The 14,374-nt window shown below is 37.4% G+C and overlaps 1 protein-coding gene across 1 annotated transcript in view; it reads left to right on the forward strand.

The window, feature by feature from the left end:
- PREX2 (phosphatidylinositol-3,4,5-trisphosphate dependent Rac exchange factor 2) overlaps positions 1 to 14,374 on the forward strand; it is a 170,010-nt gene that overhangs the window by 46,422 nt on the left and 109,214 nt on the right. The window contains exons 5-8 of the mRNA XM_050971175.1: positions 2,570 to 2,671; positions 4,360 to 4,521; positions 11,747 to 11,880; positions 13,844 to 13,947. Of these exons, the coding sequence (XP_050827132.1) occupies positions 2,570 to 2,671; positions 4,360 to 4,521; positions 11,747 to 11,880; positions 13,844 to 13,947 (502 nt within the window). The remainder of the gene's footprint in view (positions 1 to 2,569; positions 2,672 to 4,359; positions 4,522 to 11,746; positions 11,881 to 13,843; positions 13,948 to 14,374) is intronic.

The following is a 14,374-nucleotide window of genomic DNA, read 5'->3' on the forward strand; positions in this document are numbered from 1 at the left end:
GGTTAAATCATATTTTCACTGCTGTGCTTGGATCTGTGGATAATACAGAATTAGGCAGTGTACCTTGAACATACTGGCCAGGATGCAAGGGTGTGACTCTCTAGAAAGGACAAAGAATAGGAAAAAATAGATGAGGAGGGATAGGGAAAGGAATTGTAGAAAGGAGCTGGAGAACTCAGCAGAACTTCTGAAGGGAGGTCCGTATTCTGTTTCTGTAGCCAGTGCTGTTGCTGACAGAGGAATCTTTTGTTATGGATCATAGAGCAGCCATTCGAATCTTAGATGCTGACTTAATCCAAAGTGAAAGAAACAGCTCCACAAGTAGTCTTTCACTTTATAAGACAAGTAAGGAGGGGTTTGAAAATGTTAGGTGTGATATAGTCCTCATGGTTTTTCAACAGCAAAACAAATTTTCATGTAAATACTGAGTTTGCTAATAGTTCACTTTAGTTGTTAAAAGCAGGATTCAGTGTGGAATGATTTTTCTGTTTCCTCCATGGTGTCCTGTGGTAAAAAGGTCAGCTTTGAAATGAGTAGTCTACTATATTGAAACTTAAATACCTGAGCAAGTGTCCGTGGATATGCTATCAAATTTTCGAGTGATCAGATTTGATCATTATGTTGTGGGACTGGAGAACAAATGACCCTTTCAGCAAAGCATCACAGATGTGTTTGAGAAAAAAAGATTCTGCCAACGCTGACAGTACCACAAGTCTTCAGTTAATTTTATTATTAATTTTTAGCATGCAGTAGGGTTCCACTACTGCTGTTGACAGAGTTCTTGGTGAAGTCCTGTTGCATCATACTGATGCTTTGAAAGATACCAGATCTGACTCCCCAGCTGCACTTACTTACAGCCAAGTTAATGAGCAGTGTGGGAATTTCCTTATTGTAGGAGATACTGAGATATTGTAGACATGAGGCACCATCTGCCTTTTTGCTGAGAATCTCTTACACAGAAATGGTTATTCACAGTTAAAAACTGCTTCAAAAATTGTCCTATTTTTCCTCAGTGGTTGACACAGTATCTTTCACTTTGGACTGGGGAGCTTCATACATGTGGTTCTTGTATTGGGAGCAGCATGGCCAGACTCAAGAAGAAAGGGTGAATGCTGACTACAGAGGCCAAAAGCAAAATCCTCTGGAGAAGGATGGCAAAGAGCTTGTTTTGTGACAGAGGAAGCCAAGTGTGCCATTGTGGCAGTTCATGGTGTGTCTGTTTTAGGTGCTCTGGGGCACATGCAGAGGACTTCCTCATTTGGTTTGGGTTCCTCATGGATTTAGGGCATGATTTGAAAGCACAGTCAAAGCCTTCTGAGCACACTGAAGGGTTCATGTCAGCAGAGTCATTAGAGTTTTGGTTATCTATAAATTACTGGGAGCAGAAACCAGAACTTTTGAGGCTTTGAGTTTGGAGGCAGTTGTTATAACAACTGTAGTCTGCATTGCCATTATCTTACTTGGACTTTATCAGTAAAGCTTTTGTGTTTGGAAGTGAAATCCTTTAGGCTAAAGCATCCTTTAGGATAAGACAGAAGCTGGTTAAACATGAGTACAAAGCAGAGACTTCAGAGTGGGTGTGGAGATCCCCTAGCAGCACTGGTTGTAGGATAGGTGTGTTGGGTGGCCAGCCAGTTGTGCAGCCTCTGCTCCATCAACAATGTGTCTGCATCCAGATCTGTGGCCTGTGTCAACATCTCATCTGGCTGTCTTAAACTGCCTTTGTTTAGTGTCCTCAGTTTAGACAACTTGTTCTTTGAAGCTGAGATTATCTCATGCCATTGCATCACAATTCCTTCTGATCTCTCCATAAAAAAATTGTCATCATTACTTTAGGTCTTTTTGTACTTACACTTTAATTCCAGCAATTCCAAATATTTGCTGTGATGTGCTTTATGCGTTTTCTTATCCCCAAAAGCCCTTATTCTTTTCTCTCTCTCAGCTACTTTTGTTGGGTACTTCCACCCAATGTTTAATTTACTCTCTGCTTCCATAATCAGATGTCTTGTTGCAACTTTTTAATAGCCTTTTGCCCATGACTTCAGAATATTTTATTCATTGCACATCAAGTTTAAATATAAAAGTATGAAAATAGAACACGGGTTTTTTTGAGGTGTGTATTAGGATGGCCATATTCAAACATTCAAACCATCTTTGATACTACTTAATACTGCAAACACTTTTTAGAAACAGTAACAGCTATAGTGGTCACCCTAAAATGTTTTATTTTTGTTTGCTGAAGTCTGAAAGCATATTTTGAGCAATCTTTTTACTGTCTTCTAGTTTCAAACTTTAAGAAATACAGTCCTCTAAATCAGACTGGATGGAGAAGGTACTAATGTGAGGGGCCTGCATTCTGACTTTTTGGCTTCCTTGTCATGAGTGATAGCCTGTGCATGTGTTCAAGCCCATCCTTTGGACAGTCTTGCAGACCCCCCCTCCTTATATAGATATTGACACAGTTTGTGTCTGCTTTAGCCAATCACTGCTGCATACCTATGCCCTTGTCTTTATTTATGATAATTTTCTTGGGATTTTCCAATAATTTGTGAACCTTTTCCCACTCCAGAACTGCATGCTCCTCGGAGGACGCAAGAACACAGATGTACCCCTGGAGGGATATCTAGTGACACCAATACAGAGAATATGCAAGTATCCCCTTCTTTTGAAGGTACTCACAAGATTTTTATTGAGGACTTTATACTTCCTGTATAAAACTGGTTGCTAAGCATGTTTCTGAACCCCAGGAACAATCTTTCTCTGCAGTGAATTATCTCTTTATTAAGATATTGGACCCAGCCTTGCTCCCATTAAACTGGTGGCAAGTCTTCTGACATCAGTATTAAAGGAACTGAGGAGCTTGGCTGGATTGAGATGATTAGCTCTGTTCTGCTTGTAGTTGTAAGGTTGCCTCCTCATTGTTGGGCAGAAGTGAGCCATTTGGGAGAGTTTAATGAGACTAATTTCAGCTGGGTTCAATTGTGCCCTTGCTTATAATGCTTGGGATAGCAGAGTTTGCTGGTGGTGTACTTTGATGATGCTAATTTACCGTCAGCAAACTGAAAATGAAAAATATTAATGGATTTTTTTCATGAGAAAAACTATGGAGCAACAGTAAGGTTCTCTATGTACAATTATGTTCATTGTTATTATATTGTGATAGCTTAAATAAATGAAAAATGTTATTGTGGTGATAAATATTAGATATTCAAACACCTGGATTTGTAATTTACCCTCTTAGGAAATAAAATACAAGAAAGTAAATATTTTAAGCAAATTATTGCTTAACAAATTAAGATGTTGTTTTGCTTATTGTTCCAAACTCTGAGAGGAAAACCAGAGCAGATTCTACTCTAAAAGCTACATGAAAAATGACTATTGGACAGTATTTTTCACAATGCATGTGTGAGCGTTGATCTGCAAAGTTGCCAGTTGTGAGGTATATGACATAAAAAATCTAGTAAGAAACAGGTTAGAATAAAAAAGTTTTAAAAACAGATTAAAAAATAATCATTACAATGAGGTGTGAGTCATCCGAGATAGCTGTGGCTTTGCAGTTCCCTTGGTCTATTTTGAAATTATTTTTCTATTCTATTTTTGAAAGGCATACAGATAAAACAGGGAAAAATGACTAATGAATTTCTCTAGAGCAATGAAATGAATATATTAAGAATATTTAAATACAGGGTGTGGTGGCAGCAGGGTTAGGGCTTTGCTGAAGGCTGTTCTCAGTCAGCCCAGCTGTAAATGGGGAGTTGGTAGCTTGGGATGGGAAATCTCAAACAAATGCTGGTGGCTCCACTTTTGTTTATCAGCCTGGCTGCCAGTACATCTGAAATCAGTGAGTCACCTAAGCCATTGTTCACTGCTTTGCTGCATTGCCTCAGGTTGAACAATAGTGTGGAGCTCAAGGAATGTGTTTTCTGCCCTGAGCTGCAGGAAAGGCAGGTGTTAATTTTGACATGAGCGATCTGCTGGTTTTTTAAGCAGAATTGTTATCCTTGCTCTTGAACTGTTGTATCCTGCAGAATGTAAAAAGCAAACAAACCCAAACCCCAAAGCTCAACATGAAGAAATATTGTTGGAGAAGAAAGTAGCTGAAATGCAAACTTCTTCCAAAGTCATGATGATTATTTATTGTTAATAATTAGTTATTCTTGTGTTTTACTGTCCTACTAGAACAATTTTAGAAGGATTACTACTTTTCTGCTTAGTAAAAGAGAAGACTGGCTATTTTCTTTTTGTATGATGGTTTGATTTAAGTCTCCTGTAATGGACCTTTAGAGATCAAAGTCTGGTTTCTTTTTTTTCTTTTATTTTTTTTCCTTTTTTCCCCCCCCTTTTTCTGTGTCTAAATAGGAATTACTGAAGCGGACTCCAAGGAAGCACAGTGACTATGCAGCCCTAATGGAAGCTCTCCAGGCCATGAAAGCTGTCTGTTCCAACATAAATGAGGCCAAGAGACAAATGGAAAAATTAGAATTTTTGGAAGAATGGCAGTCTCACGTTGAAGGATGGGAGGTACTGTCATTACTGTCATAAGATTTGTTGGTTTCTGTGTTGAGGTGAGAGTAACAGCTTTCCACAAGTATGGCTTGCACTGTTTTTGTGATCCTGAGGTTCTGTCAAGTCCACAGTTCTGTGAAGTCACAGCTTTTGAGATTTACTCTGTAAATTAAGTTGTCCATGACTGAGCAATGCCGTATGAAATAGCAGACTTCAAGGGAGGATAGTTATTTAGCATTTGTATTAACATGTATCTGTGCACACAGACACATTTATAAATCCCAATTTAAATGCTGATTTTATTTTACTGCTGTCAATGCTGGCCTAGCAGCATTTTGTCTGGTTGAAAAATATTTTGTTTATTGTTTATTATTGGTTGAGCATTGAGCCTGTAAGTTTTTGTCAGCTTGTTGGTAGTCTCTTGATATTGGGTGAGCTAAACTAATTTAAACATATTCAATGGAATCTACGTGAGATTTGTGGGGGTTTTAATGGTTTGTAAATGGAAGAACTTTAGTGGTCCAGCCTAGTTTTATAAAGTAACCATAGATGTGGTTCTGAGTTAGAATTTTAAGTAGTAACCAGAAGAGCCACACTTTTCCCAAGAAAACAAAAAGATCAAGTAGTTGTAGCACCAAAATCTTCCTTTTGACCTATTATGAGCACTATAATTAGTTAATATGGAAAGGTAGGTGCAGATAGGAGTGTTATCTTTAAATTCCCTTGGCTGTTTTTGTATTGGTGTGTCTGAACTGACTGCACTGGGATGGAAGGCAACAGAAATGAAATGTCAATGAAAGAAACATAAAGCAAACAGTGTAACATATTCAAAACTGACTTAAAATTGCTAAAAAGACAAAGGCTTTTTAAGAGGCAGATTTCAACATGGAAGCAATACTTTGCTTTTTTGAATGCTTTGCTCAAATACGCTACTTCTCTTCCTGAGAAAGCTCCTTAAGAACTGGAGATAGAGTATTTTATCTCTCTAAGCTTTGTGGAAGGCTTGCAGACTAGGAGATGTAGCAAGAAAAATGTGTTTGTTGCATGTTAGTCTGGCTCTGAAAGACTTCAGTCTATATAGTGGGAAATTTCCTTTGTATGGCCTAGGAAAGGAAGGGTTAGGGATGTGGATGGGACACAGATGGGACACTGAGGCAAAGAAAGCCTCAAGACAGACCTGTCTGAACTTTAGCTGAGAGAGTTCCCCATGAAGTCTGACGAATAACAATTGACTAGAAGAGACAACAATAACAGTTGACAAGAAGAGACAACTTTTAAGTAGATATTTGTAGTAGTAGGTAAAAAAGGAGAAATAAGAAATAGTTTGTGCATGGCTCTGTTCCCTCCCTACACCTCCTGATTTTACTGTACCTGCTGTTTCTTGAACTTTGCTGTGCCTAAGGATGTGCCCTGGTTCTGCAGTACTGGATTTAGCTTTCCCCTGTCATCCAGAAGGATTCAGCAGAACAAGCCACTGCCTGAAAGGAGCATAGATCTGAACAAAGACCCCCCCTAAATACTACCCATGACACCACATAATTATTTCCTGTATGCTCCATGTGAAATCTCCTGATCAGTGGACTTTAGCAAACATTTGGTTTGTTGTTAATTGAGTAGTGTAGGAAGATTTGGTTCATTCTAAATGTGGATTAAGTGACTAATTTTACTTTAATCAAAATTCTTCATGTTTCTTCAGTGCGTTGTGTGATTTGAAATGTTTCATTTCAGGTATTTTTTTTCCTTGTGTAGAGGCACTTTCAAGAACTGCTTTTCCATTTCTGGCAAGTCATCTCATGCTGGAGCTCAGTGCACTGTAATGTTTTGATACAGGATGGTCACTATGAAATACCACTAAAATTCACTGTGCATCATGAGAAGGAATTTTAGCAAGCAGAAAAGCGAAATAATTGCTGGTCCATATTCAGACACAACTTTCTACACTTATTTGTAACCTTCTATCTGAAATTAAAGAAAATAATTCAAAGCAAATGCTGCTGCATTTTTTGTAGGATTTTAAAAAAGAGAGGACTAATATAAAGTAAAATTCAAAATGTTTGAATTGAGAGGAGGTCTAGTTAACATCATTTAACAGCTCCTACTTCAGACTAGGTGAAAACGTGTTTCTTCTTGTCATTAGCTTGAAGTTGCTGTCATCAGCAGTAACTTAGGAAGGTTAGTGTATCTGAACATTTAAATGCACTGGAAATGTTTGTGTGATAACCTTATAATAGAAGCAATTGCAAGTGAAGTGCTCAATACTTTATGGCAAGGAAATTTGCTAAATAATCCTTATTGTCTATCACCACTTTATTCCTTCTAGTATTTTTAACTTTTCAATTAAATTTTCTACTGCACTACAGTGATTAAAATTCTTCTTCTTGCTTCCAATGTCTGAGTCATAGATATTTTTCAAATCCTTCTTAATGAACACACTCAAGTATAAAGTTACAGAATTATTAACTCAATGCATTATTAGTCATATAAGTTGGTTAAGAACTTACTGTTCTCAAACCTCCATCCCTGAACAGGGAATGCACTTTCCTGCATTAAGTTTCTTCTGAATTCTAGGTAAAACATCTGGTAGGAAATATGGAAATATTTTGGAAATGTGTTAATGAGCAAAGGTAACAATAAAGAAGGAATGGTAACAGTATGGGCATCAGCATGCAAAACAGACTTATTCTCCCTGTGCTCAGAATGTATTCTCTACTCTGTAACAAAGTAATTTCCTACCATCCTTGATGGGTTGTTTTTTTGATTTTTGTTTTATTTTTTCCACCTCCCCTCTTCCTAGATTTGATTTTAGGGTTTCATGTGTGCTTGAACTCTGAAAGAGTGCCATTGCCAATAGGATGTTCTCAGTAGACTTATGTGGTGTTTATTGTATTTTAGCTGATCAGGTTTGATATCATATGGCAACCACAGGGTGCACAAAATTGCAAAAAAAAAAAAAGAAAAAAAAATGGCAAAATTGCCTTGATCTTAAGATGTGCATCTTTTTCAGACATAGTATAAGGTTAGTCCTTGAAATGGTGAGAATTCCAGAGCATGTATGTGAGCTTGTGAGCTAACAGTGTTTTGAAGGATTCCCAACAACAACTACAAAAAAAAAGTTCATGAATGCAATGTTTGAGAGTGGATTTAATTAAATAAACATCTGGTTTTCTGCAATGCTGAAAATAAAGAGGCAAACTTGTTGGAGATTTCCTTCCAGAAGGAAATGCTTAGCACATTGCTTGGCCCCAACTAGAAGGAAAGGGAAAAAAATAAAGACTATTTTTAGAATCTGATCAAAGCATGACTTGAATTCCTGTACTTAAGTGTCATAAAATGAAGCTCGTGTTTATTATGATAAAAATACAGATTCATGGAAAAAATGGAACATCTGTTTCAAGAAAGATGATTTTGAATATAATGACTTTCTCATTTAATTTCCTAAGTGGTTTAATTTATTGGCCTGAATTCAGAATTTGTGTAGGTGGCTGTCTCAGTTGGAGAATGGCTCAGCAGCTCAAGGAGTCTGTCAGTAAAATTTGCGTGGATGTTTCAGTGAGAGAAGAAAAAACAAAATAGTTGCATTTGTTGTAAGCTGGAAGCTGAACAACCCAATGTGAGTCATAGGCCAACTTAGTGACAGTAGCATGGGGTATTCTGTTCCTTTCCCTTCCAAATATTACTTGTTGATGTGATTCCATATCATCAAGTAATGTCTTACCTGAGATAGAATCTCTCTCCTTCCAGTTGTTTTGTTTTTTTGATATGGTCATGGTAGCCTGCATTTCAGACCTCTCACCTGAGCTGTTTCCTTAGTTAGAATCATAGGTATCTAACTGGCACCTATGGTTATCAGAAGCCAGATACCTAAATAGCCAGCAGGCTCCAAGATTTGATGGGCTTTTAATTTCTATAGGTGCTATTCTTAAAGGGCACAGAGTATTTGGTTGGGATGCTGCCCACAGAGGAGGATTGCTGTACAGTCTTTAGTGACCCAGTAGGACAGATGGAGGCAAAATTAGTCTAGATTCACAGTATAAGCCTGCTTTGCAGGTTGGTTTTTTCCCCCCAACTGAATTATTTATGTGATTTATTGGAAGATGATTAAAATAGGTTTGTTTGTACAATACATGGCATTTTCAGATTGACAGGTAACAAAAGCACTGGTTTCACTGAAAATAGCCCATGATTTCTACTTGCAGGTACTTTAAATATACAGAAGCATGAATAGCACAGTAGTAGTGATTTTACATTTAGGTTGAGCAACTCTGTCATCTCCTCTTAGAAGCACCGAGTTTAAATGTCTGTGAAAACTTTGAAATAGCAAATTGCTTTTCAAGTTCGAATTGCTCATGTTGGAAATTCCTATGGTAGTTTCAGTGTGAATGCTTAACGAAAACACATTTTTATCAGAAGGTTTTGTTGTTCCAGAATATTGTAGGCAGTGTAGTTCAGTTTTAGCTGTGCAGCAGAAAGTCTCTCCTGCTTCTGGGATGAGGGTGACCCCTCATTTGTAACTGCAGCCTTGATCATTCCCCCATGACAGGGACAGCTTGGAGCTGGATAAGTGAATTATCCTACTGGGCTGGATCTCAGCTGTAGCTTGGTGTTCCTGGTGAGAACTCCTGGAAGGGTTAAGGTGTATCTCCATCCTTCATGAAAGCTTGTTATGGTTGTCAGCCCTTTGAATTGCATGGCAGACATGGCAGTGCTTGTGTGTGCTCTCTGCTTCATCCTTCCTCAGGAATGTTTTTCATCTCTAAGGGATGTGGTAGAGAGTCATGCTCACCCCAGATGTAGAAAAAGCAGTGCTTTCAGATAATATACCCTTCTATTTTTCTCCATTTCAACTCCATGCCCACCTAAAGTCTAGAAACAGGCAAGTGCTAGGGATTACATAGGCAGGGGAGTGACAGGGGATTTTTCTGCACTTGCAATGTTATGTAGGACAAGATGTGACTTCTGGTCCTGTTTTCTTATTCCCTTGGACTTCAGCAAATAAAACAGCCCTAACAAAATTCACTGACCTGCAATCACACCAGCATGGGTTTTGATCTTGTCAGAAGGTATCTGAGAAGTGACATTGACGCGGTTCAGTCTTTGGATGAAATGTCTCAGAGGGGAAAAAAGTTTCTCTAGAACCTTATTTTCATCACCTAGCAGTATATTTTACAAAGGGAACAAAATTAGGAGGATAACAAAGAGCAGTAATATGGGACAGACAGCCCTCACTGCAATAATGTCACATTAAACTTGAATAATGAATGAGGTAATTGTAAAATAAGTCAGGTAGCCTGAATTATATATACTTAAAATATGTATTAAATGTGTTATTTTATGACAAGATGCTGTCACATTAGCAGATCTTGTTAGAACTGTTGGGAAAAGGTTGTGTTTTTCTATACTGAAAATGAAATTCTTTCATAAGAAAAGACAAACTTTGTAATAAAATCCTTTCTATGAAAAGAATTCCATCATTTTTTAGAAAGCTGAAACTTCTTGTACGGTTCTAAAGCCTTAAGCTGATATTTTTTGGCTTCCTTACAAAAAACTACTATTTTTCTGCCAAGTTGAAGTTTTGTGTAAAAAACAAACCGAGACCCTTTAGAAAGTATCCAACCTTTTAAAATGCAAATTGTTAGTAAGTACTATCCCAGCAAATTTGAAACACAGAATAAGATATTGTTTACTCTTTAATACACAAAAGCAATGAAATGGAATGGAAAAAAGTGACCTGTTTTTCTGTAATTATAGTCAACAAGCATTACACACAGCCCTAATTTATGCCTAATTTATATCACTGAGTGTGCTTTTAAAATGTTTCAGTGTTCAATTTTGAATAAAACTGTAAAATTAGCATGCTGGTACTGATGCTGTCTTAGGAAGGAAAATGTGCTGCAGTGGCTATAGGTGACATTCATCTTTGGCTTGTTTGGTCACTTGATCCTGAATGGAAGCAGCAGTGGTTAGTTAGTACAGATCCTGAAGTGGCTTTGCTTAGAGACCTGGATTGTGTTCCAGCGTGATGGTTGTGCAATCTCACTTATCTCTGTAAACAGACTGCATTCTCCTTAGGACAGACTGAGCTGTTGCTCAATATTCACAGCTGTGACATACAAAGGATGGACAGAAGGATGAAGAACTGTGAGAGCAGAATGTGTGGTTGCTTCTTGGCTCTTAATTGAATCCATTTTTCTTGGGACTACTGTGGTTAGATCAAGAAGAAGAAGTAACTGCAGCTATCACATGCCTGAACCATTCAGAACATGTGTAGATGACAAGAGAGTCTTGGCTTTTTGCAGGTTTTCCAAGCTGGCTTTGACTCCCTCAAGTCAGGAAACTCTTCAAACCCTGGGTGTGCTTGGTGCAGTCAGCACAATAGATAATGAAATTATCAATAGGATTGCATGTCTGGATGGACATGCACTTGGGCAGCAGCTCTGTTCCACAGGAGCATGATTTTTCAGACTAGCAAAATGCACCTCAGAGTTCAAGGTAGGGCTTCCTTGAGAGGTAAATTTCTTTTTACAAGACATATAAGGGCCATGAATTTTTCATATAATTTTTTAAAAAAATATTTTCCTTCCTTAAAGTTGCTTCTTTTTCATTAAATTTTATGAAAATGCCTGATGCCTTTTCACATGAGTGTTGAAGCAGAAATGAGGCATGGGAAGTTTAATCCCAAACATCTAAACCTTACCAAAATTCTGATGTCTTTGGAGTAGGTTAGGAGGAAGTGTACTAGAGAGTCCTAGCTGCACATGCAGCTCAAGTTTTGTCCAAGTTTTATATCTTGCTGTTTTTTAATTTTTGTTTTTGTGCTTAGCCTAATCTAGTGTAGAAGTATCTACCCTCAGTGATGCTCAAGTCCCAGGTTGCTTCAGCTTCCAGTTTCATCATGGCATAGATTGTGTCTTGTAAAGCCCCATCTTCAGACGTTTCTGAATCAAGTTACTGAGGATAGGAGTTATTGGATAACTCCTAACTGATAACTGATTTTCAGGAGAGGTCTTTGCACAAAAGTAATATAATTTGGAAACTTTTTGTGATTAAACTGTGTCTATTCACAAAGCTAGTATTAAACATCATTACAGATGATTGCATAATTACAATGCAATAAATTACCATGACTTGTTCTTTAGAGATAATTGTTATACTTGTGAGTTTGTATAAGAAACATTTCCTTACTGGATGCAAAGTTCTTCAGTTCTTACTAAGAGAGTAATCTCTTTCCACCCAATTTTAGGGGTCCAACATCACAGACACGTGTACAGAAATGCTGCGAAGTGGACTACTACTGAAAATTTCAGCAGGAAATATCCAAGAGAGGATATTTTTTCTTTTTGATAATCTTCTGGTCTACTGCAAAAAAAAGCACAGGTAAATGATTACTTTAAAAAGTAATGTGTTTTCCCCACATTAAACTAATCATGAGTATGGTGTTCCATAAGAACCACAGCATAAAAGTTAACTTTTTTAGAAGAAACTTATCAACCAAAGAGAATTATTTAATTCAGGCAATTGGAAAAAAATTATATGGATGTAGGTTCCTAGTACTGAAGTGTGGGGAAAAAGAATCTGTTTTGTCAGCCTTCCACAGCAGGTTATATGTGATGGCCTCACTCTATTCTAGGAAGTGTAACCAGTCTGAATTTTTAGTTCAAAGAAATTAGTATTGTAGCTTGTGCAATAAAATAAGTCTCTACATATTCAGGAGTTTCATGCCTTATATTTGTAATCAGGGAAAACAACCACCTGCTTGATGCATTCCAAAGAGCAATTCCTTAGTTCAGCAACAAACTTCTGTAGATAATGTTGTGAGAAATAAGGGTTCTCCTATGTACAAATATCCCTCTCAATGCTTAAATTTGTCTCTTTAATCCAGAAGATGTTTTTGAGAAGATATTACTGGGTAGATATTTGATAGATTCCTGGATGCATGATGCATCTTCTTTTAAATATTTCTGATATTTTTTATTGTCCAGCAATTACAAATAAGTTGCTGGTTACATAGTATCTTTTCAGTTGTCCTCCACAAAGTTGCATATTTTTATAGCCATTTTCTCGCTAAAATGCACTATTGGATGAAAGTCTCAAACTGCATGAAAGATGCAATTTAGTTTTGAACAGTCATGTTCTTGGCTGGTACCATGGTGGCATCTCTGCAGATGTAGGAGTATTGCAGTTTAGAATATAAATTCAAAGTTCAAGATGAGAAATTAATTTATTATTTCCAGCAAGAGACTTTAAATATTGGTTGGCAAGTGTGTAAAGAGAGAAATTGTATTTTGGTAGTTTTACAGAAATTGCCTTGCCTTCATGGTATGAGATATTTTATGTAATATTTAACCCTCCTTTAGTGGTAGAGTTGTTGGTGTAAGCATGGAATGCTATATTTGGGTTTATAGTTTGAAAACTCAGTAGAGCCATTGGATTTACTCACTTTGGAAAGAAAAGACATGTAATACTGAAACTTTATGCTGGTTTTGCTTTTTTTGCTTTTTTTGTATTTTTAATGTATTACTCAATTTTTGAATAATAAATTTATGGTGTAGTAATAAAGTAATGATTGAGAGGCAGGTGATTTTCTGAAAATTAGTACCTCTTTGGAGTGAATGGAAGTCAAAATTCAGGAGATCCTTAATTCTTAGAAGCTGAGCTTTGTTTGATATACAATATTAATTATTGTCATAGGAGAAATAGACAATAATCCCTGGTTTATCTGAGGTGTGGAAAGCTGCCTAGAACTGGGGATCTCCAAAGGCATTGGCTTCACTGTGAACAGTTACAGCAATGCAAAGTGCTTTGGAACATATTGCAGTGATACTGCCTCGAACTTCAGCACTCCTTAATTGCAATTCTCTTTTAACCCTCACATTAGGAAGGAAAGATGTTGTCTTCATTCTTCCCTACATAAATCTCACTTATGATGCTAACATGTGTAGGTCAAGATTTCTACCCAAAGATGTTCTCATTTAATATTTTTCAGTCACACTACCGTCATGCTGAATTTCTAGACTAACAGGAGACCACATCAGCTAAGAGAAAAGGCTCTACTTTTTTCTGTCTTGGATGGCAGACAACAGCACAAAAGGTTGGAGCAGAGACTTTCCCAATGAGCTCTCATTCAGGCAGGAATTAGCAGCTGACTCTTACCAGCTGGAGCATCTTTGCATTTCCATCAGCAGCGTCCTGTTAGGCAGCAGTTTCCACTGCCCACTTGCACGGGTGTTAAGGTGTTGTGATCCTTACAGTGGTCTCCAAATGCTGCAGTACAGGTAGCAGTGTAGAAACATAGAAGAAAGGAATGGATGACATGCTCTTGTGCTCTTTCTTTTTCCAGGAGATTGAAGAACAGCAAAGCATCTACAGACGGCCACCGTTACCTTTTCCGGGGCAGAATAAACACGGAAGTGATGGAAGTGGAGAACGTAGATGATGGAACAGGTGAGTAAATTTGTGTGGCTCATTTCCAGAGCTGCCTTTTGAGGTGATGAAATCAAATGCAGCTCCATGATTTCTTTCAGAGTGGAGAATGCTCCTTATATTTAGAAAGAAAGAGGAAGATGCTGCTTTAAAAGCACTATCTATGAATGTCAAAATTCTGCTTCTGTGACACATGATTGCTTTCATCCATTTTTAGCTGGGCAGCCATAGATGGCTATTTTATGCTTACATGAACAGAGTAATAAAATAAGGTGACATTTATTGCTCAACTGAAATTACATATTTAACCTCACTTTACAGCATTCCAGCACTCTTAAAAATCTTATCCTTAGGTACATGGTATGTTTATAACAGCAAGTGGGAAACCTACCTCTATTGGGATGAAGCGCTATAAATGCTTAAATTGTAACATAAGGAAGGTTTTTTA

Source organism: Serinus canaria, chromosome 2 (genome assembly GCF_022539315.1).
Source record: "Serinus canaria isolate serCan28SL12 chromosome 2, serCan2020, whole genome shotgun sequence".
Taxonomy (NCBI): domain Eukaryota; kingdom Metazoa; phylum Chordata; class Aves; order Passeriformes; family Fringillidae; genus Serinus; species Serinus canaria.